Source organism: Cylas formicarius, unplaced genomic scaffold (genome assembly GCF_029955315.1).
Source record: "Cylas formicarius isolate icCylForm1 unplaced genomic scaffold, icCylForm1.1 PGA_scaffold_12__32_contigs__length_19106922, whole genome shotgun sequence".
Taxonomy (NCBI): Eukaryota; Metazoa; Arthropoda; class Insecta; order Coleoptera; family Brentidae; genus Cylas; species Cylas formicarius.
This window is the reverse complement of record NW_026844225.1, coordinates 13,084,686-13,107,012: the sequence shown is the minus strand read 5'-3', so window position 1 is coordinate 13,107,012 and position 22,327 is coordinate 13,084,686. Positions and strand designations below refer to the sequence as shown.

The 22,327-nt window shown below is 31.2% G+C and overlaps 4 protein-coding genes across 5 annotated transcripts in view; 3 read left to right on the top strand and 1 right to left on the bottom strand.

Moving 5' to 3' along the window:
- The first annotated feature begins 117 nt into the window (after window positions 1-117).
- LOC132695869 (protein mono-ADP-ribosyltransferase PARP16-like) lies at window positions 118-1,703 on the top strand. Its single transcript, XM_060660425.1, has 5 exons — window positions 118-681; window positions 746-883; window positions 943-1,149; window positions 1,204-1,366; window positions 1,423-1,703. The coding sequence occupies exons 1-5, from the start codon at window positions 391-393 to the stop codon at window positions 1,680-1,682; spliced, it is 1,059 nt and encodes a 352-aa protein (XP_060516408.1). The 5' UTR covers window positions 118-390; the 3' UTR covers window positions 1,683-1,703.
- Window positions 1,704-2,702: 999 nt separating this feature from the next.
- Window positions 2,703-5,068, top strand: LOC132695870 (mitochondrial folate transporter/carrier). Its single transcript, XM_060660426.1, has 5 exons — window positions 2,703-3,229; window positions 3,286-3,436; window positions 3,498-3,756; window positions 3,845-3,958; window positions 4,014-5,068. Exons 1-5 carry the CDS (start codon window positions 2,995-2,997, stop codon window positions 4,263-4,265), a joined length of 1,011 nt encoding a protein of 336 aa, XP_060516409.1. The 5' UTR covers window positions 2,703-2,994; the 3' UTR covers window positions 4,266-5,068.
- Window positions 5,069-6,288: 1,220 nt separating this feature from the next.
- LOC132695691 (serine/threonine-protein kinase hippo-like) lies at window positions 6,289-11,169 on the bottom strand. The gene is made up of 8 exons (XM_060660107.1): window positions 11,019-11,169; window positions 10,399-10,652; window positions 9,723-9,989; window positions 9,384-9,671; window positions 9,184-9,320; window positions 8,957-9,131; window positions 8,644-8,897; window positions 6,289-7,413 (listed from the first exon to the last, which is right to left on the bottom strand). The coding sequence occupies exons 1-8, from the start codon at window positions 11,030-11,032 to the stop codon at window positions 7,255-7,257; spliced, it is 1,548 nt and encodes a 515-aa protein (XP_060516090.1). The 5' UTR covers window positions 11,033-11,169; the 3' UTR covers window positions 6,289-7,254.
- A 6,040-nt stretch (window positions 11,170-17,209) lies between these two features.
- Window positions 17,210-22,327, top strand: part of LOC132695659 (PAS domain-containing protein cky-1) — a 58,015-nt gene continuing 52,897 nt past the window's right edge. For both annotated transcript variants that reach the window (XM_060660049.1, XM_060660048.1), the window contains exon 1: window positions 17,210-17,507. In XM_060660049.1, coding sequence (XP_060516032.1) covers window positions 17,497-17,507 — 11 coding nt within the window. In that variant the 5' untranslated portion in view covers window positions 17,210-17,496. The remainder of the gene's footprint in view (window positions 17,508-22,327) is intronic.

Here is a 22,327-nt window from a genome sequence, read left to right as displayed (position 1 = left end):
ATTTGTGTTTAACGCCTAACTTATATCTACGTTTTGGAGAGATGGGGAAATGCATCCACATCCTACGCCCACAACCATACAAAGAATTCGTTAAACCTTGACGTTAACTGGATAGTCAATTTAAAACACGTTGATTAGCTCCTGTATTGCCTCAAGCAATGAAACAATCATTTTTGGTAATGTTAAATAACGTTTGTTAATTAATTGATTGGATTGGAATGGACTTATTGATTACTGGTTTAGTATTCTTGGTTTAAATAAAACCAGGTGACCAAAGATCAATGTTTTGTTAGCGATATGAGTTCTGCGTTATGCACACAAAAAAATAAAATGGGCTAAAATTGTTATAGATATATTTATTCATCAAATATGCACGACTAGCAAGACGAAATGATGTCAAATGAAAGAGATATTTTGAAGGTAGAAAATGAAAACAAATTGAAGCTAGGAGGGCAATCATGTAGTAAAATACATAACAGGGTCGGTCAAAAATTAACACCCGAAAAATCGGAAAACAGGGTATATAGATTAAAAGAGATAATTCAAGAAAATTTGATAGGATGTGACCTGACTATATGCATATTCAAAGCGGCCGTACGCTCATATAGGGTTGAAAGTTGCTTACGTCCATTTCCACCATGTTTTACAACAGGAGAAAATGAAAAAGATTTTAAAAAACTAGTAAGTGCAAATGCCTAGGTAGCTTTTAATTAGAGAAAAATTCCTATTGCTTTTTAATCTATAGAGAATTGCCTGTAATAAAATACCACCACTTCAAGATTTTCTTAAGCAACCACCAAATCAGTGTCCCGATGATGTTTCGAATATATTAACTTGGTTATTTACGGATTCAGGATTACCGGTATTGAAACTGTGTAAAATAGTAAGTACATTCCTGGTGGAAATTTATGATTAAGTATTATGAATTATGTTATAATATAGGAAGACACCCCCCTAATGAATGAGAAACATTTGTATAAAGCACCACCAAAATATGTTTTTGAAGTCAATTTCACTCCAAAGGTTAATCAAACTTGGGAAAACCGCATTAAACAAAGAGAAGTGTTTTATGCCTTTCATGGCAGTTCAACTGACAACTTTTATTCGATATTGAAATTCGGGCTGCAACAACATTTTAGTACTGGAAAAGTATATTTACTATGAGCATTAAGATGCAAATATGTTAAAAACAATTTTTTACAGGAAGTGTTATTTGGAAATGGCATATACTTATCCACAGAACTCTCGGTCTGTACAAATTATGCTCCATTTTGTTCAACCTGGTCGAAAAGTATCCTCGGTAATAGACACAGTATTATCGCGCAATGTGAAATTATCAATGACGAAAATGAAGTTAAGTGTAAAGGTGAATTAAATGACATTGTATTATTTCTACATTATAGTTCAAAACTATATTTTCAGATGAAAAAAACAAAAAGAGAGCAGTAAACACCAACAGCCTAGGTGAAATACCCGAAAAATATTACGTGGTTACTAATAGCGAATTAGTTAAGGTAAAATATTTGTTAGTATACACATATAAAAGTACCCCATTTATGAAACCTTTTATTAAAAAAAACTTTTTCTGGATTGCGTTGATTTTCTATTGTATTATGTTAGGTTTGGTAGGATTTTTTAATAGCCCATATTGGCGAAAATTTGTTAGATCTATTGGCTTTTAAATAAATATAAACCGTAAACAACTGTTTTTTTAACGTTTCCACTACAAATTTCGGATATATATATATATATATATATATATATATATATATATATATATATATATATATATATATATATATATATATATATATATATATATAAATCTTTTAATCGTTGAAAATTAAAAGAGTAACACTGATACTATTCTGTAGAGATCAAAACATGTACCAGGTAAAAATTTTATAATCGCAATAAAATGGATCTAATGACTTAACTCTAGGGGTATTCACAATTAAACGGTTTTAAAGATAATGAAATAAAAATTGATTTTGAACTAAAGCTAAAAAATGTGAAAAGATTGTTTGCGAGAATAAACAATTAATTAATTTGTAACAAGTCTTTAAGTGCAAGGACATTTTTTGTTGGACAAGCAATTAAAGTTGACGACGATTGTTGATATTTTAAAAATAATAAAAGAACTTGGTTTGGATAGAGGGTTGGTTTAGAAAATACAGGTTTAGAGTTTTGCATCAGTATTAAAACAAATCACAAGTATTTATGTCATTTTGGTATTGTACTGAAAAAGATGATGCATAGACAATTAATGAGAGTTGTTGAGTTGTATTTAAATTTATTACATATAAAAAAAATCAAAAAATTCTGAAACGTTACTTTACCTTCATATTAATGTAATATAGGCACAGACGGATTACTGATTTGTATTAGGAAATTTAAAAACTTGGGGTAAAAATTTTAGATCAAAAATACCAAGAACGACCAACCATATTATGGCAGAGAATAATAGTGCAGAACGGACAGCAGATCAGACAAAAAAAATTAGGATTCAAAAGTAGCCGTAAAAGAATCTTGGATAAATAAAAGAACAGTTAAATCAAAATCAAAACATGTTTTCTTTTAATATAAATATTATTACGAACCAACGTGACCATCTGTCTAAACCACAAAATCAATAACATACCTAAATAGAATAGATCAGTTCTTAAAAGGAGATAAGTTAATGAGTTTTTGCTGGTAACTAACAGAGACAACGTTTCGACCAGACACTAGAATTTTTCGGAATACGTCAACTTGATGAAATTACAAACTGGTGCTTCCATTCACATTTTGTAAAATTTATTTGGCATTGTTTTCGTTTTAAAACGAACTATCAAAAATGATAATTTAATTTCAAGTCTCGTGCAACTTCGTAGTGAATTTCATCGCAGAAACCTTTTGGAAATGGTGAAAATTTTATCGAAATTACATAACCTTCATCAGTAAAGAAGAACAAGATATTCCAAGAATTCATCATTGCACTACAAGCTGTCTTGTATGTCTGCAGTGAAAGTTAAAGATGTTGATGTGCCATTCCATATTGAAACAACCAATAATTCTAGTCAACAGCTGAATTCAACAAGTACTGCAACAATGAAGAGTCATTCTAATAACAATAGCTTGTCCCTGCTTAACCATATCAAATATCAACATCTTTTGGCGGGTGTTTCAGGAGGAGCGATATCCACGCTCTTACTACACCCTCTTGACTTGATGAAAATTAGATTCGCAGGTGAATTAAGGTTTTATAAATAAGATTCTTTAAACACAATGGATGTGCTGTTGCAGTCAGTGACGGTCGTTCTGCAGTTCCTCAATATAGCAGTTTATCAAGTGCATTTTATACTGTGGTCCAACAAGAAGGGGTCAAAGGCTTGTATAAGGGAGTTGCACCTAATGTATGGGGATCTGGTAGCGCATGGGGCTTCTACTTTCTCTTGTAAGTGTTCTTGTGAACATTGTCTAGTTAATGTACGCCCATGGTTTTTTTTTCATTTTAGCTATAACTCCATAAAAAACTATATTCAAGCCGGCGATAGCCGATATCCATTAGGCCCTACCCTCCACATGTTAGCAGCAGCTGAAGCTGGGGTGCTCACGCTGCTGGTAACAAATCCAATTTGGGTGGTCAAGACTCGTTTATGCCTGCAATATGGCATTAGAGGGAATATTCCACAAGATTCCGCTACATTTTATAACGGAATGGGAGATGCTTTAGTTAAAATTTACAAAACCGAGGGGTTGCGAGGTTTATATAGGGTCAGTCTGCCAGGGATGGCACAAAATATGACTTAAGAACAGTCATAGTCGGGTAGGGATTTGGAGTTTCCTTTTCTGATATTTGTAGGGCTTTGTTCCTGGTATGTTTGGGGTCGTTCATGGGGCAATTCAATTTATGACATATGAAGAAATGAAAACATTTTACAACCAAAAACGCAAACTACCCCACGATAATAAACTGGTAAGTTAAAAAAATAGCCTCCTTTAGAAGAATTTTAAGTAATTTGTATTTGCAGACAACAGGGGAATACATTGGATTTGCAGCTATAAGCAAACTGTTGGCTGCCGCGTCAACATATCCTTATCAAGTATTACGTACTAGACTGCAAGATCAACATCACAATTATAAGGGAACAGTAGATTGTATTAAGAAGACTTGGAAATATGAACGAATTAGGGGCTTTTATAAAGGACTGGCACCTTACTTACTGCATGTGACTCCCAACATCTGCCTAGTCATGCTTATATATGAGAATTTCACTAACTAAAACTTAGCTAAATAATATTTAATAAGGATTTTCTTTAAAATGCATTATCAACAGAAGTTTTTTGTAGTACTAATTTTTTAGGCCCCTTTAACACCCTTCGAACCCCATTTATTTTCTCATATTAATTAAATCTGAAAGTGATTGAATTAATTGGCATGTAATGACAATTTTTGAGTCTTGATTTTATGAAATTATAAGGAGGGTATAAAATAGACGGCAATAAGTTTATCACCCTAAGAAATTTAGATTTAGAGAATAAGGCTTGTGATTGGGTTTTTTTTTTATAGAAGTTGATTTTTTATTGCCCTGTGAAATGATATGTACATGTGAATACCATTTTTAACAACAAACTGAATCTCTTCTATCTACTACAGATTGAATTTTTGTTGATAAGTTGTGTTCTAAAGAAAGTTTTAGGCAAATTTTCAATTAACTTATTTTTTCCTTCAGTTAGTTACCAATTCAATTATTAATTTATACGTTATACTGTAGGGGCCGCAAAAATGTGACATATCATGGAAATGACAAGCAAATAAATTACCCATATTTTTTTATGAAAAAAACTTGAAAATTGGAACATTTTAGGTGTTGTTTAATGTCTTAGTTATATTTCTTTATAATAAATTATTATATTGTTTAGCCTAAACTAAGTTATTCTGAAAATTACTCTTAATTTACATACCGCGAGCTGTGTAAAGCAAGTTGCTATTGTAAAAATAGTTCCATAAATTATTTTTGTATCGAAAAATATTGAGGAAGGTGATTTGTTAGTATTTTTTCTGTTTGAGCAACGTTAAGAAATAAATGTGATTTTTAAAATTACATAGTTTCATTTTAATCAGTTTTACAATTTTAAAAAAGAAAAAAATGAGTCCATAAATAACACTAACGCCTTCTGTAAGCAGTGGAGAAGGAAAACGAAAACAAAATAAATCAAAATTCAAATGAAGACTAACATGTCAAGCAAGTCACCAACGAAAAAATTTCTACGAAGGATTTCATAGCGCAGGCAAAAAATGAAACCAAATATTCTCAGCTTCATATTCCTCAACATTCCAAACAAAAAAATAATTCTATCGGAGAGGCTACATAAGGGATCCTGTGGAAAAAGGCAACGCTTCAAATTATGGTGATTATGTTATTTTTCAGAACAATAATTAACACTTATTTTAAAGCGAATATCAACTACATCACGAATCAAAGAAAAACGGGTCAAACAGTAAAAGTGAATACAAAAGTCCATTAACCATATTAATTGTGAAAATTGAAGAAAATACGATCAGTTTAAAAACGTTCTTGGTGGAATACGATGCGAGATTAAGATCAATGAGGAAAATATCAACACCTACGCTACAGAAGAAAGAGGTCAAATGCTGCATTGATCACGAAACGCTTTTCGTGAGTTCAGATTTACAAAATATGTATTATTTATATAAATTTCGCTAAGAACTGCGCAATAACTTTTGCAAAATCATTTTAAACAATTTAATTGTTACGCGTTTACACTATGGTAAAAATTATTCAATACTTTCCCTTATAAACCTGAAATTGTATGGTAAAAAGTACACACATAAATACGAAATTGCACAATACATTGGTAAAAAAGGTTGAATTAAATAGTTTCAACGTGTTTGATTCTCAAAATTTCCTTTTTACCGATTCTTCAAGATAAAAAACAAGGAGGGGAATTTTTGTTAGAAAGAAATCCGTTTCAAGCAGAAAAATATGTTGCTTGAAAGTACTTCTTTCAAAAAGAATGAAGGAAAGTTGGATAGTTTGGTGTTTAATCTGAATAAATCCAAGCCAGGCCGCTAGGTCGCCTAAGTGGATAAAATAAAGGGGAACTGCGGAGGCTTAACAAAAAAGTTTCGACACTTTTGGTTCACAAAATTTCCTTTATGTGATCGATTATAATTTGGGTAAAATAGAACCGCGAATGAACTTTCTGACAGAAAAATATTCTGCCAAAAAAATTTTTTAAGGCATAGGTTTACGACGCATTAACAAGAATTGTATAGTCATTGAGTGTTTATTCTGGATCAAAAAATATCGATTACATAACTAGTTATTTTCTACATCTATTTAAATCTACTTAAAGGCACAGCAAGCGTACTTCACGTACAGAGGTTATATCCTAATCTAAGTTGTCTTCAGTTTACTGTACAAAATAACAAGCTTTCTTATGAAACCAAAACTTAATGTAACAGAACTTCGAAACGGCAGATAATAAAACTATTATTAAAATTAGAAAATATATATAAAACTCTTCACTTTTTACAAACGCTTTTCCAAGGAATTCCAACAGGTTTAGAAAAAAAAAAGTAACAAAAAAAAAACGGGCAGACGAGACGACAAACGGGAAACCATTAAGTACATTTAGGAACACTTCATCCTTCTCAAAAAGTATTTCTTCCACCGTCAATTCGAGTATTCACTTAAAAATTGAGATTCAATCTAATGTTTAGTAAGATATAATGCAGATCTTTAGCAACCCTTCACATAAATCTTGAAACAAAGAAAGTAGTAGAGGATAGGTACAGAACTTTATCTGATAGTTTATTAGGTATAATTATTAGATGATTCTCTTAAATACTTATACTAGGTTGCTTTGGCTATCAAAGGGGTTGTGGAGTTCTAAAAAACTATTGGGAAATGGAGAGTGTAAATTTTAAATTTAAAAATTTGCACTTAGAATCTTATTGCCTAACGATTCTTAAAGTTAGCGAAAATAATTCAGACAAATCATTGACACGGTCTGCCAATATTAAAAACAAATTATTAACTCAAAACAGAGGATTTCCTCACGGTATAATCACACTTAGAAATTTTAAAATCTGACTAGACCCAAATAAAACTAAACGGTCTAAACCTCGTTCTCTTGAAAGCAAAAAAAAAATTAATTTGTTAGATTTTTGGAACTGAGGTAACAATTAATACAGGATTGATTGGCCAATTTAAATACCTTTTGAATATCTCCGTACCTTAACCTTCAAAAATTTTGCGACCTTTTCCTTTTAGTATCCATGGCATCTAAGATCGGTTGTCGTTTTGCTTGATATCGCTTACGCAATTCGTCTATTTCTCTCTCCATATCGGCATCCAAAGTGTTCATTCTTTGTTGCAATTCCTCGTAAGTTAAATATTTCAGCTGAAATGCAGTATATGCTGAAGAAGTTCAGCAAGTCGACAATCGCAAGTATAAATATAACACACTATTCGAGTTTTGGTCAGTAGCAACAGCAGCCACCGTGTATAATCAGTTAAAAAGATATAGGAAGTACCAGGACATAGTGAGTGTCCTATTAGACGGTTATGGAGAATAACTTACGGTAAAAACCTGAAATGTTGGTGACTTACGTAAGCGAATATGAGCTACCTATGTAAAATATTTTTGGCCAGGGCCTTTTGTTTGTCAAATTGAACAATTACTACATTTTTAGATTCTGCGAAACATTCTTTAACTTTCTTATGTACCAATACCTATCTTGAACATTTTCCGAGATCAAAAATACTTTTGCGGGTCCCTATTAAAATGCTTTATAATAATATAGTATGAGAATTAACTTATCGCGTACAGGTCGTTCATAAGATAAGGCCCAATTGGCAAGATAAAAAAATCCATATTACGTGGGAATTTTAAATGGAACACTGCATATTTTATACTGGCACGTAAATGTGCAATTAATTTGCCATCTAAATGTACCAAACTATGGTACATCTACTTTCACTGGAGTTATAAGCAAAAGAACAAAATATTGCAATTAAAGCGAATTAAAGTAATCACATTGTATTTGAGCAGCAGGCTCTGGCCGGCCATGGCCATCTTTGACATAAATAAGCTTAATACTCCGTTATTAGCGTGTTCAAAGGAGTAATTATAACAGCGAAACTGGAAGGAAATACATATGCCAACAAAAATTTAATACTCATGGAAATTTATATGCACAAAGCTAATGTTAAAGACTAATAAACAATTAAAAATTGTTTTTAATTACATACAACTAGATATCAAGCTTGCAATGACATCGGTGAAAATAGATATGCCATAGCTTGGAACTTTTAGATAGCAAATTAATTGCTCACTTGCGTGCCAATATAAAATATGGGGTGTTCCATTCAAAATTTCCACGTAACAGAGATTTTTATATCTTGCCAATTGGGCTTCATCTAATGAACGCCCTATACGCAAACCGTTTAAGATAGGTATGGTACATGTTACACAAAAATGTTCCAGAATGTTTCGCAGAATCTAAAAATGTAATAATATAGAGAGAGTGCAATTAAGGAAGGAACGTTGTTATACGTTAGGAGTATATCTGCCAACACCGCACATAAAACAAATAAAAATGTGGCATATATATTTTGCAAAAATACTCACGAATTCAAAATCTCCGTCTGAAAACGCAATATGAACCTGCTTTTGTTCCAGGGCTGGCGATTCCTGTTGACACATGCTTTGAACTGGCACTTGAATTTCTTTTTTTGGCATTTCTGGTTGAGTTTGCTGGACTTCTGGGGCAGACGGGCTAGGTGCATCATTTTCAGACTTTTCCTCTGCTTCGCGTTTGACAAAGTGCTCCAAAAACATGGGCCTGTATTTGTTTCCACTACTTAAAGAGTCCGTGTCATGTCCTGCAAAATTTGTATGCTGCATGTATAATAGAAATAAAAAACAAAGCAATAATTTATACTTTTCATTGTTTGATCGTCTATGTCATTATTTATCACCATGGTACCTAAGTTCGATTCTAACTCTACTAGTGTCCCGCTGGGGCTAGACGGAACTAAAGTACCACCTTTATCTGGTACCAGAGTACCCTCGTCAGCGCATGACAAAATTGTTTGGTTACCATCATCAACATCATCCTAAGAAAACTTTATAAATAGGAAAACTTTAATTTAATCGAATAATACTGACGGAGTCCGCCACATTATTTTGTCTCAGAGGCCCAGAAATATTTGTGACCGCCGAGACGCTTCGATTCGTCTGACTTTCTCGTATATCATGTGCTTCTTGTATCATTGAAGTTAAAATATTTGGCGCTTTCGCATTGCCTAGAAACAACAACAAATATCTCAAAATTCATTTGTACATGGAACATTGCGCAATAACCGCACCTACAAAAACATGGCTTAGAAGATCAGAGGCAGTAGCACGTTCTTCTGGATTTTTAACAAGACAAACACTAACAAAGTCTATAAATTCAGGAGACCATTTATCTAGCTCCCTAAATGATGGCGGGGGTTTGGTGGGAATCATAAATATTGCCCTCATAGGATGAATATCCCCATATGGAGGTTTGCCTTCGGCCATTTCTAAGGCTGTTATACCTAGACTCCAGATGTCTGCCACACAATCGTAACCTATTTCTTGAATGACTTCAGGGGCCATCCAAAAGGGTGTGCCTAAATATGATTTGGAATGAAAAATAATTAAAGCAAAGAAGGCTCACATACCAATAACCGTATTACGCTTGGCCATGGTATCAGTCAATTGCCCAGCAACACCAAAGTCTGCCAACTTTGCGTGTCCTTCGGAATTTAGAAGGATATTGCCGGCTTTAATATCTCGATGTATTTTTCTACGTAAATGTAAATATTCTAACCCCTTTAAAGTATCAGATAAAATTGTTGCAATTTCATCTTCAGTCAATGTCTTTTTACGTAACCTCATAATATCTGAGACGGAACCAGCCCCACAATATTCCATCACAATCCATAGGTCTAAAATTTTTTGAAATATAGAAACTTAGGTACAAAATCCTACAATTTCAGCAACCAAATGTACAAGCTTTTATTTTCAACAATAAACGCCATAAGAGATTCGTTTGCGAAATGGTTTTCAATCATATTTCGATTTTCAACAAGACAACATGAAAACAACTACAAAATTATGATAGAATGAAACAACATGACTAGTTGAATAAACAATTGAAAGCAAGAAAAAAATCAATTTTATCTATAGGAGCATTATTATTACATCTACCAACACAATGGTGATCTCTTGAGAGAGGGCTGGATATTATTAGATTTCGAACTTATTTATAGTGTTCCTAATTTTATTTTCTATTTCGCATTGGCAACCGAATTTGTTCCCATCAACCATTATTTCAAAAAATTGTAAATAACTTACCGGTATTTTTAAAATAACTACCATAATACTTGACCACATAAGGGCTGTCACATTGCTGCATAATTGATATTTCTTTGATAATTTCTTGAAGATCTGTGTCTACAGGTACTTGTTTGATTGCTAATACTTGTCCTGATTCTTTGTGGAGAGCCTTATAGACACTACCATATGAGCCTTCTCCGAGTTTGCATATTATATCGAAGACTTCTTCTGGTTGTCTGGTCAAACTTTCTTCAGACAGTTTTTTTAACTCACTGAAATGAACATGAGATGTACTGAACAACTTAAAACTTAATCAATAATGGAATAAACTGAGTTCTTAACTGCATAATTATTAACATTACAACAAATTACCCATATCTACATCTAATACTCATGTTGAGTAAAAACTACAAAAAAGCCTACTTGACCAATCGCAAATTTGTCGCTCATCCAGATAAATGATTTTTAAAACGTGTGATTTTAGATGTTTTTTATATATAGTAGATAAATTATATCATAGTGGAATAAAACTTAACGACAAAACCAGAAAAAATAAAAAATCTAAGCTGATACGCGGATAGGTTAACTTATAAAAAAATACCGTGCAACGACAGAAACGTGGAAACAAGTGCCCTCACCTTTTGGAAGACATTATAAATTACGTGAAGTAGCAAGTTTTATAAAACACATCGAATAAACATTTCATTTTTAAGAAAAACGCTTTTTATGCTACATTATTTTGTTGTAACCTGAACTCCATGTTGACTTGCCACAGAACACAGACTTGTAACAATCGCAATCACGTTGCCAGACTTCTATTTAATATTGTAAATACTCCACGACAATATCTATTCAATCCAATAAAAAAAGTAAAACATCCTAATCGAAGATAGTCTAGCTTAACGATTAAATGAAACTTAATTAAACATCATGATGTATGAGTGAAACATTCGCAACAGCCTACTAGGAACTTGGTGCTAAGGACATTCTTTAAATATTTGATTTCTACAGAACAACTTTGACTTTCTGTTTAATTTAAGCTTTAATAAACAATTATTCAATGCGGCCTATACTCTTGGCTAACCGCAAATAAGTTTTCTGTTTCGTTTTGTACAAGAAAGAACTTAATTCCATAAAGTGACTAGCAATTAGTTGTTGGTTTTCTTTACAGAACAGATACCGATAATAATTTCGTGGACAATTTCCATTGCATAATTTAACTCTTTTAAATAATATGATATAATGTGTATGGATACGAGACTCTATGATAGGATAAGCAATAATCATTTCAAATTAAGATAATAAAAACAACGCAATGTGTGTTGCATAAGAATGCTAAAATTATTGCAATTGATCCTGCTGTTTATATCACCAGAAAACCGCTAGATGGAACTAACCGACAAGGTGAAAATGTATCTTTCAAATTTTTAAGTTAAAAAAGAATCCTAATTTTAAATGCTGTTCGTTAGTGATAAACAACCTAGTAACTCCGTCAAAATTATTTTTTAAAGCCATTTTTAAAATTTATTACATAGGAAATTCGTCTGAGAACAAAATGCATGGAAAATTCAATCATGTACTAGGCTAGTTTAATAAATGAGAAAAGAAGAAAAGAAAAGAAAATTACCCTAGAATAGTAAAAAAATGCAACTGTATCCAATGATAATTCAATCACCCAATAAAAAAAGTTGTGAATAAGTCCAAACCCTGTTCTGGTCAAGCCGTTCAAAGCCTTAATGTTACAATGCATTTATTTTTATTATTACTATTTTTTTTATTCAGCCTTTGTCATTCAAAATACTACTTGTCTGGTAAAATTCTTAGATGGTTTTCCTTGTAAGTTTAAATATAGGTAATTCTTAGTTTTGTTGTAGCTGTTTATTTGTTCAAATTTGTTCTGTGAGAATTATATACTAGTTTTTTGGATAGATTGTAATGGTTGGAATTCTATAACAACGCAAGCAAGGTAAATGCAGTAACATATTTATAGTCAATGGATTTAGTAGAACAATTAATATATTAAATTATAAAAAAGCAAGGTAAGACATTATAGGAATTATATACATACAATGTGTAAACCCGAAAGGCTACATATAATTTTTTGGGGAGATATAATTCCTGCATTACCAGCCCGCCAAGCATGTATATACGACACAGAGTTTAATAAAACTCACCACAATTTAGTATATGATACCTCATAAAATAGATTTACTAGACCAACAATTCGGTTCAAGTGAAAAAATAGCTAATATTATTTGAATCTTGATTAAACCATCTAGTTCCATCTTATCTATTTTTAAAGTTTGCCGCTTTTTTTTTTAACACATAACAAAAGCGAATAAATATATAATGAAGAAGTGTGAGTGTTTTAAAAAGATGTTCTCTGCTATGAACGGGATCTAAAAACTAGATCTACCCCTGTCCTTCATTCCCGGTGTACAAGACCACAAGGGATATAAGTATAAGCATATAAGGAGTATATTAAGCAATTTTTAACTAATTAACTACAAATAATTATTTTAATGCACCTTACGGTTACACAAGTAGGTGCACTTTTAAGACCGTTGCAAAATCCTAAGATGCTATATATTCTCCACATTGACAGATGCTACATCTAATCGCTTGGAGGCCTTTAAAATGTGGTGCTATCGCCGCATGCTCAGGATATCATACTCCTACCATGTCACAAACACCACCGTGATCCAGCGAATGTAAAAGCAACTCGAAGTCATACATAATATAAAAGTGAGGAAGATATCAATTTATCCAACTAATCTTGCAGCGCAAGCCGGCTGTCAACAAGATTGTATGGACGAACATGATTGTCAACATCCATAGAGGATAGGCACTAAAAGAAGAAGAATAATAATACTTGGGGATTATTCTTTTTAAATCTAACTAAATAACATTATCGATGAAAGAAAAATTAGAAATTTCCCTATTGCAAAATCTCGTCCGTTCGTGCAAATTGTCCGGTAACCACATTTGGTCCACCTGAACCCGAGGGCTCTGAGCTGGCCGTTGCGATGTGAAGCGGAGAATCGTCGATATATATCCACCCGCACTGAAACCTGTTATTACCCAGATCTTAAGCATTTCGCTTGGTCATTGTCCGACGCCACTGTTAAGGTTGGTCCCCATCGCTGCGTTCCGCTCAACTTTTTTTTTGCGTTAAATATTGGACCATCCGCATCGCCGCTTGACGCAATGTAATATTATCATTTTTTTGTACTGTCAAGAAATCTACTAACTAACAAGACTATCAAACATTAGTTTTTATTTTTATGGTCCGTCCTATATATATATATATATATATATATATATATATATATATATATATATATATATATATATATATATATATATATATATATATATATATATATGATGACACTATATTCCGGGATATCATCCGTTCGCTCGTTGAACTCCGACTGGAATCCTGCATCCGACTGGAATCCTGCAAATCTTGCATCCGACTGGAATCCTGCAGACGTTTCGCCAAAATCTCACTTGGCATCTTCAATGCTCGCGCTCCGAAAACACTTCGAACACAGTGTTCGAAGTGTTTTCGGAGCGCGAGCATTGAAGATGCCAAGTGAGATTTTGGCGAAACGTCTGCAGGATTCCAGTCGGATGCAAGATTTGCAGGATTCCAGTCGGATGCAGGATTCCAGTCGGAGTTCAACGAGCGAACGGATGATATCCCGGAATATAGTGTCATCACATTTTTCCATCCGTGAATCAATACGTGAGAATATATATATATATATATATATATATATATATATATATATATATATATATATATATATATATATATATATATATATATATATTTCACCAGGTTATAATAATTTTATTGTTCTGTACGAAACCAGCTTGGGATTTTTAAAAATTATCAAAAATGTTATAACATTTTTAAAGTCAAAAATTACATAATAACTTACATAATAACGTATTTTTCAATTCATATTGTAGTGAGTTATTACAAACAAAATTCTCCAAATTTTTCACAGTCGAATGGAATTAATAAATAGGAATAACAAATTGTGGTTAGTAAAAAATATAAATTTATATCATTCAAATTAAACTTACATACTTACTATTAATTCGGATTCGGAAATGACCTTATCTCGAAAGGACCGGAATTATAATATGATAAATCATATATATAACTTTTGGTGGAAGGGACAATATAATAAAAAGGGCACATTATGAACTATGAGATTCAACGCAATAACAGGCTATCTAAAATCAAGACTTCACTTAGAAGAATCGTTTTCGACTTTAGCCCAAATATTCACCAATTGAAATAAAAAATGCCAACAACTGCCCGCTTCGTCAATTAATTAATTAATTAAAAGTATGGTTAATTATTTCAGTAATGTGACAAGTATGTTCTAATCTAGACCAAACTATACCTGATTATGAAAAACTAAAATCTAATAAATAATAAATGAATAAAATGGATGAACGAATAATAAATGAATAAAATAAAAAATGTATATCTATAATCAAAATTTCGTTTGTTACTTTCATATTTTTCGTTATACCATTTTAAATTTAATTTAATTTAAATTTAATTTTTTCGTTTCTTATTTTATATAATTTTTGACTTTTGTCCTTACCATTTGTTAATATAGTTTTTGTCACTAGTTAAAGTTGCCTAGGTAAGAAGTGATTTTTGATTTTTCTTAGTTGTATTTATTAACAAATGATAACCTCAGGATATAATATAACAATATAACAAAAAGGGCACATTACAAACTACAAGATTCAACGCAATAACAGGCTATCTAAAATCAAGACTTAGACAAAGAATCCTGCCAACAAATGGTCATTTCGTCAATTAAGATTAAAAATCCTTGCTCTGATAATTAAAAGTCTGGAAAATTAATTTAATAAACTATACCGGATTATGAAAAACTAAAACCTAATAAATAATAAATAATAATACTAAATGAATAAAATGAACGAATGAATAATAAATGAATAGAATGGATGAATGAATAATAAATGAATAAAATAAAAAATGTATATCCATAAATAAAAGTTCGTTTGTTATTTTTATATTTTTCGTTATGCCCTTTTAAATTTAATTTAATTTTTTCGTTTCTTATTTTATATAATTTTGACTCTTGTACTCATCTTTCGTTAATATAGTTTTTGACATTAGTTGAAGTTACATTGGTAAGAAGTGATTCTTGATTTTCCTTAGTTCTATTTATCAACAAATGATAACCTTTTTGTAAATCTTTCTACTAAGAGATATTTTAGTTGAGAATACTAAATTATATCTATATTCTACCCCAAATTGATAAATAAACTTTGTTCTTATAATTTTTAACACAATCTGTGAAAAATACAGGTTTTTATACGTCAAATTAAATAAATTAAAAACTATATATCTCTACCTTAGCAGACCTTGTTTTCCTTCTTATTTTCACTTCGTTTGGTATTTTTATATTTTCCATTATACCCTTCTAAATTTAATTTAATTTAAATTTAAACTTTTCTTTCTTATTTTATGTAACTTTATATTCAAACCATTCAGCAATATCTTCTTGTTTTCTTTTTAATTTATGAATAATGATATAAAACGAATGAGTTAAAGTTATACTGGCAAGGAGTGTTTTTTATGTTTTCTTAGTTGTATTTATCAACAAATGATAACCTTTTTGTAAATATTTTTACTAAGGAATATTTTAGTTGACTTTACTGAAGCATTTTATTTTTTGCTTTTTATTATATATTTTACAGGGGTTGGCAGCATTATACTGTAATTCAATGTCATAAATAAATTTTATTATTATTATTATTAACTCGATCTGTGAAAAATACGTCAAATTCATTAAATTTAAAAAGATATATCAGTAAATTAACTTTAGTTTTATAACTCCTTGTCTACGTTGCTCTTCTTATTGCCATTTCGTTTGTTAATCGTATATTTTTCAATATACCCTTTTAAATTGAATTTAGTTTCATTTTAAAATTAAACTTGTTCTTTCTTATTTTATATAATTTCAGCATTTTATCATTACCATCTATTAATACAATTAATCCTCAGTCTTCTTTTTAATTCATCAATATTTATATAAAACGAATGAGTGAAAGCTACACCAACAAGAAGTTTTTTTTTGTTATTTTTTTAGTTCTATTTATTAACAATTTTTATAAATATTTCTACTTCTACTAAAATATACTTTAGTTAACTTGACTGAGAAGCTTTCGTTTTGACTTTTTATCATAAATTTTCACAATATGGCAGTGTTATATTCAAACTCAACTTGATAAATAAACTTTATTATTTTTTACACATCAAAATTAAAAAATCAACATAAGTCTCATCAGCGACACAAAATAACAATTATAAAAATGCAAAATAATTTAAATGACCAATTTAATTTTTACACAACAGTAGAATAAAGAATTACTGACATTTCTATAACCACATTCATACACACGAAATGGAAGAATTTTATAATATTGCATAACTCCTAATTTCTAAACATTCTATAGTCAAATATACAACATAAACATAATAAAGTAAGTAAAAGTTTAAAATGTTGTTTTGTAAATCCATATTGCGTTCACGCGACTGTCAACAAACGCATAAAAATTAATTTATCGTTGGTATACGCTGTACCATTTTTACCCACAATTCCTAAAAGCCGGGCAATTAAATAATAACAAAGAAAAAAAATCAGAAACATCGTAAAAACCGCAGAAAAAAAGCAAATTATTATCTATCGAAAACTATAGAAGGGGTCAGCATTGCATTTATTCTTATACGGATGAGGAAGGGCATTCAGTTGACGGGTACCTCTTGAACTATCACCACTAAACACGCACACCGTGGAATACCGAAACTCACGTGGTATACCGCAACACCTGCGCATTATACGACCGCACGCGTTTGGTATACGATCTTTTCGAATTTTATTTTTATTTTTTTCATTTTCGATCAATGAAGAAGATAATTAGTACATCTAAAATTTAACTAAATGAACGACAACGGTTAGCGAACGATGTGGTTTTTTGTGTGACTTTTGAACGGCTGTGGTGCGCAATTGTGTTTAGTTCCTGTTTTCTCCCAATTTTTCGATAGCCAAAATGTTTACACGGTAATTATTTTAAATTTATTTCTCTTCATTATGCTTTATTTTTGTGTTTATGTCGTTTATGATGATACAGGTTTAGTTGTTGCGAGGCAACAATTTTTTTGGCGCCAGTCGGCAACAAACATGATTAATATATTGTTTATCGACAAAAGAATAACAACAAGATTTACTATATGCACGCGATTGAAAATTTATAGACGTTGGTATAATTACATTGATCGCAAACACAATCCATAAATTTGAACAGCACAAAAAAAACCTTGAATTAAAAATTCGTCATTTCGAAGCGCATAAAATAATTTAAGCTCATTTTTGCGAAAAATAACAAAATAGAAAATAAAATAGCCGCGGAAATGTAATTTTTTTTTTTGGGAGACTTCAACAGTGCGTTAGACGACATATCCGTTCTGATATTTTCAAATATCGATAAAAATTTACATTAAAACACTTGGCACGGAAAAAATGCGATGCATGCCATAAAAACAAGAAAAATAAATCCTAGAATTTAACGGCAAAGTATAATTGCACAAAGCCGATGTGCAAATGATGCGATGTATGAGATAATTTTGTAAATATGTGCTATAATTATACGGTTCTCGAAGAAATGCCATAGTCACCTTTAGCAAAATTAATAGTTTGGGTTTTCAGATGTTTACGTAGAAAATAGAAAATTATCTTCGTAATAATTATACTTTATTCTATGTATCATCTCCCACAATTTTCCCGGTAATGCAATGCGGATTTGCAATTTATTGGAGCTAAACATGCGCGTTTGGGGAACATTTGGCGTTAGCCAGAATGCGCGTTTTGTGTTTGATTTTTTAAGAGATATTAAAACCCTGACGCCATTGAGTTTTATTTTTACAAATACGCAATTAAAATTGCCATTGCTTTACAGATATCGACTAATTGCAACTATTTGCAACTTTAAGCTGTATATAAAATTTAATTGTCTTCCTTTTATGTTCTGAAATACCGATAAGTTTTACGTTTTGAATGCACACTGGCATCGGTTATCCACTATCGGAACATAAGTCTTAAAAACACATAACAATAAATATCGCGCGAAATTTAATACTGCGACTAATCTATTGTGTGTATGCCGAAAACATTCAGGTTTCTTATAACTACTTTTCGGATTTATATCTAATAGTAGTCGTTGCTTGCAGGCAGTATTTTAAGCATCTCGCGAAAACCCAAACGTTCGCTATTGGCATTTTAATTTAAAGCCCCTCTATACCTATAAGAACTTTTGCCTTTAACTAATAAATTTACCTTTAGCTAACGGTAAGAGCATTTACCAGCAGTCATCTCTCTTTTACGTATATGGCGCACTGAAATTGTACACTACACGGGCTACTTTGCATATACTTAAGTTTCTTTGAATAGCAAACAATTTAATTCTAATATATAAAAAATACCAAATTTTAGATTCGTTTTCCGAATGAAAAAAATCAAAAACAATACATATTGCAAATAGAAGGAAGGAATAGGAAAACGATCGTTGAGCATAAAACTTTATTCAAAACAGCGCGGAATTCTCCGAACGCCATCTTATAGCAATGCATGTATGTACATATTTAAAGAAAAAAATCGGGAACCCTCGTGGTATGTGGCAAGCAAGGGCATCACTGCTGGTACCATATTGAATTATCGACCATGACTGGTTAAAAGCAAAATAAAATCGTTACAATGTCTGCTTTAAAACGTTCCACCACAGCATTAGAATATTCATCATCTTCGAGTCATTTGGCAAGTTCGAAATTCGTTTTGTACTTTTAAACACCCCATATAACGATTAAAACGCACATACTTTAGCAGCTCGTAAGCGCACAAAATAATATACTAAATTATAGCGTGGGCAGAAAATTTGATATACTTAAATATTATTAAATACTTAGATATTTTTCGTTTGTAATATTTAGTGCCTGCTTTGTATTTAGTTTATACACTTATTGAAATAATAGAAAATCTTACCATTTTGATATCGTTGCGCGGAAAACTTTTATATTTTATATTTTATAATAACAAATATACAAAACAAGTTAAAACAACCAATAAAAAGCTTTCAAATTTTTACAATTTATATTTGCATTTTTTTAAAATTAAGTTCTACAAAAGACAAGTGTTCTGGATTTATTCTATACGACTGCGCCTCTTCCCTTTAATAAAGCGAAATTTCTAATATGAAAAAACCCAAAATATTTGAAGGAAATGCGACTATTTGCACAAGTCGGCAACGTCGGCCGATCCAGCCTGCTTAAGTTGAGGCAACAAGGATTTAGCAATAAATGGATAGTAGGCGCGTGTAGTGACCCAGTGTGCGCAGAATGCCATGCGCCCATATTCGATGTTACGGATCTGACAAAGCGGGGGAGGAACAAAGCGCGAATACCGCGAGCGTATTCTAGCCTCGGGCGGTGCGCTGTTGCCACTTATCTCGGAAAATCGTTGGATTGCCGCAAAACTTTTAGCGGTAAATATAAAACTGCGCGTGCCGTCATATTTGGCGAAAAACCATCTATAAATAGTTAACGTATATCTCTCTCTCTGGCGGTTGTTGGCCTGTCGTTAATTTTCAGTTGGAAAATTTGTGATGAAATTTATAGTTCGCTTCGAAAAATTACAATTTTAAATTCTGCGGTTTATGGACGTTTCGATAGGCGTGGTAATGATAAATTAATAACTACTTTGGCTAGGCAATTATTTATGACCGGCGCAAAATAATATTTTCTAGCGACACTCGGTGCAATAAGTACGTAGCCGATTGATTTAATGATTAATAAATTTAAATTATGCTAAATCGGCGTTTTAAAAAATGCTTGGGTCGCGAAACGTCTTGCATAATGGTTGGACCGTCGATTTCTAGAACGCGGTTATCGACCAAAATAAAATAATCGATAATACAACACCCGTGTTTATTCGTTACTTCGTTTAAGCGAAACACCTTGGTGGGTTTGACTAAGAGGCGTTTCCGTTCGCATTCCCCACCTCATTACCAGAGATTAATTATAATTATATCGTTTCTCCATAAATTTCTATTACTCACAGCGGCTAATAACTAGAATTCGTAACTATCTAACTATTCTACGGGACAAATCCTTACAGGCGTTCGCCAATATTCTACGCCTCCAGTTTTATAAATTTTACAGATTGTTGAAAACTATGTTTTTTATTAACTGCGCTAATTCCTGACCTTTCTACAATCTTTATCAAATCTTCTATCTTTCTTAAATGTGTAATATTAACAATAATATTAATAATAAATTTCCTTTATTGTTGTATATTGTTATATACAAACATACAGTAGAGAAGAATATTTGTTATACGTGTAATAATAATAATAACAATAATAATAATAATAATAATAATAATAATAATAATAATTTCTAACTAATAAGTCTAACTATGTTTTTTATTAACTGCGCTAATTCCTGACCTTTCTACAAATCTTTATGTCTATCAAATCTTCTATATTTTTTAAATTTGTAATATTAATAATAATAATAAATTTCCTTTATTGTTGTATATTGTTATATACAAACATACAGTAGAGAAGAGGCGAATCTTTATCTTTATCAAATCTTCTATATTTGTTATACGTGTAATAATAATAATAACAATAATAATAATAATAATAATAATAATAATTTGCCTTTATTTTTGTATATAGTTATACACAAACAAACAGTAGAGAAGAGGCGAAGTCTAACTATGTTTTTTATTAACTGCGCTAATTCCTGACCTTTCTACAAATCTTTATCTTTATCAAATCTTCTATATTTCTTATATGTGTAATAATAATAATAATAACAATAATAATAATACTTTGAATTTATTGTTGTATATTGTTATATACAAACATACGGTAGAGAAGAGGCGAAGTCTAGCAAAAGCTACTCCACTTAACCTCTTAAATGTTTGAATTGAAAACTAAATAGGAAGTTATAATTACATTGATAAGTTAAATATAGTATAATAGATAAATGTAATAGTAATATGGAACAATAGAAAGTTGCTAAAACAGAAAATAAAACGAATAACATTGAAAATCAAATCATTTGAGAAGTTAGCAATGTCAACCTGAAATATTTGTTAAAGAATTTAATTGAATATGATTTTACTATTAAAAATTACAACGCGTTATAAGAAAATGGTCTGCGGAACAAAGATAAACGATACCGTGACAGTGAGAATCTGTAGGGGTGCCTTAAAGCCACTGATTGAATATTACGAAACTATGATTCAGCTCGTAAATAGGACGGATTGGATGTGCTAATAATTTGGAAAGCCATAGACGCCAAAAAGTACTTGAAAGTACTGTCAATTTTTAGCCAGTTGAGTTCCTGGAGTTTTGTGGAAAATCCTAGCAAATTTACGCAAGCCGAAAATAAATCTGCAATAGCTGTTTTGAATTTTTGCAATCTATATTTATTAATACAAACAATTAACAAAGATACATGTTCCACGAATCTAAACCTACAATCAAATATAACACCAAAGTTTTTATTACAATTCACAATTTTTAAATGTTCACCGTTAATTAATAAATACATTTTGGATACTTGTTTAATGTTAGGTTTAGGAGAAAAGTACATTATACTGCATTTTTTAGCATTAAGTTGAAGATTATGCCTAGAAGAATATAGAAATAAGTTATGAAAATCCAAATTGATATAAATTGAAGCAATATCAAATAATTTAGGACTGAAGGAGTAAAATAGCCGAGTCTCATCAGCAAATGAATGCAAATTCAAATATTCGATGGATGTATAAATATCAGAAATATAAATTAAGAATAATATAGGTCCAAGGACGGAAAC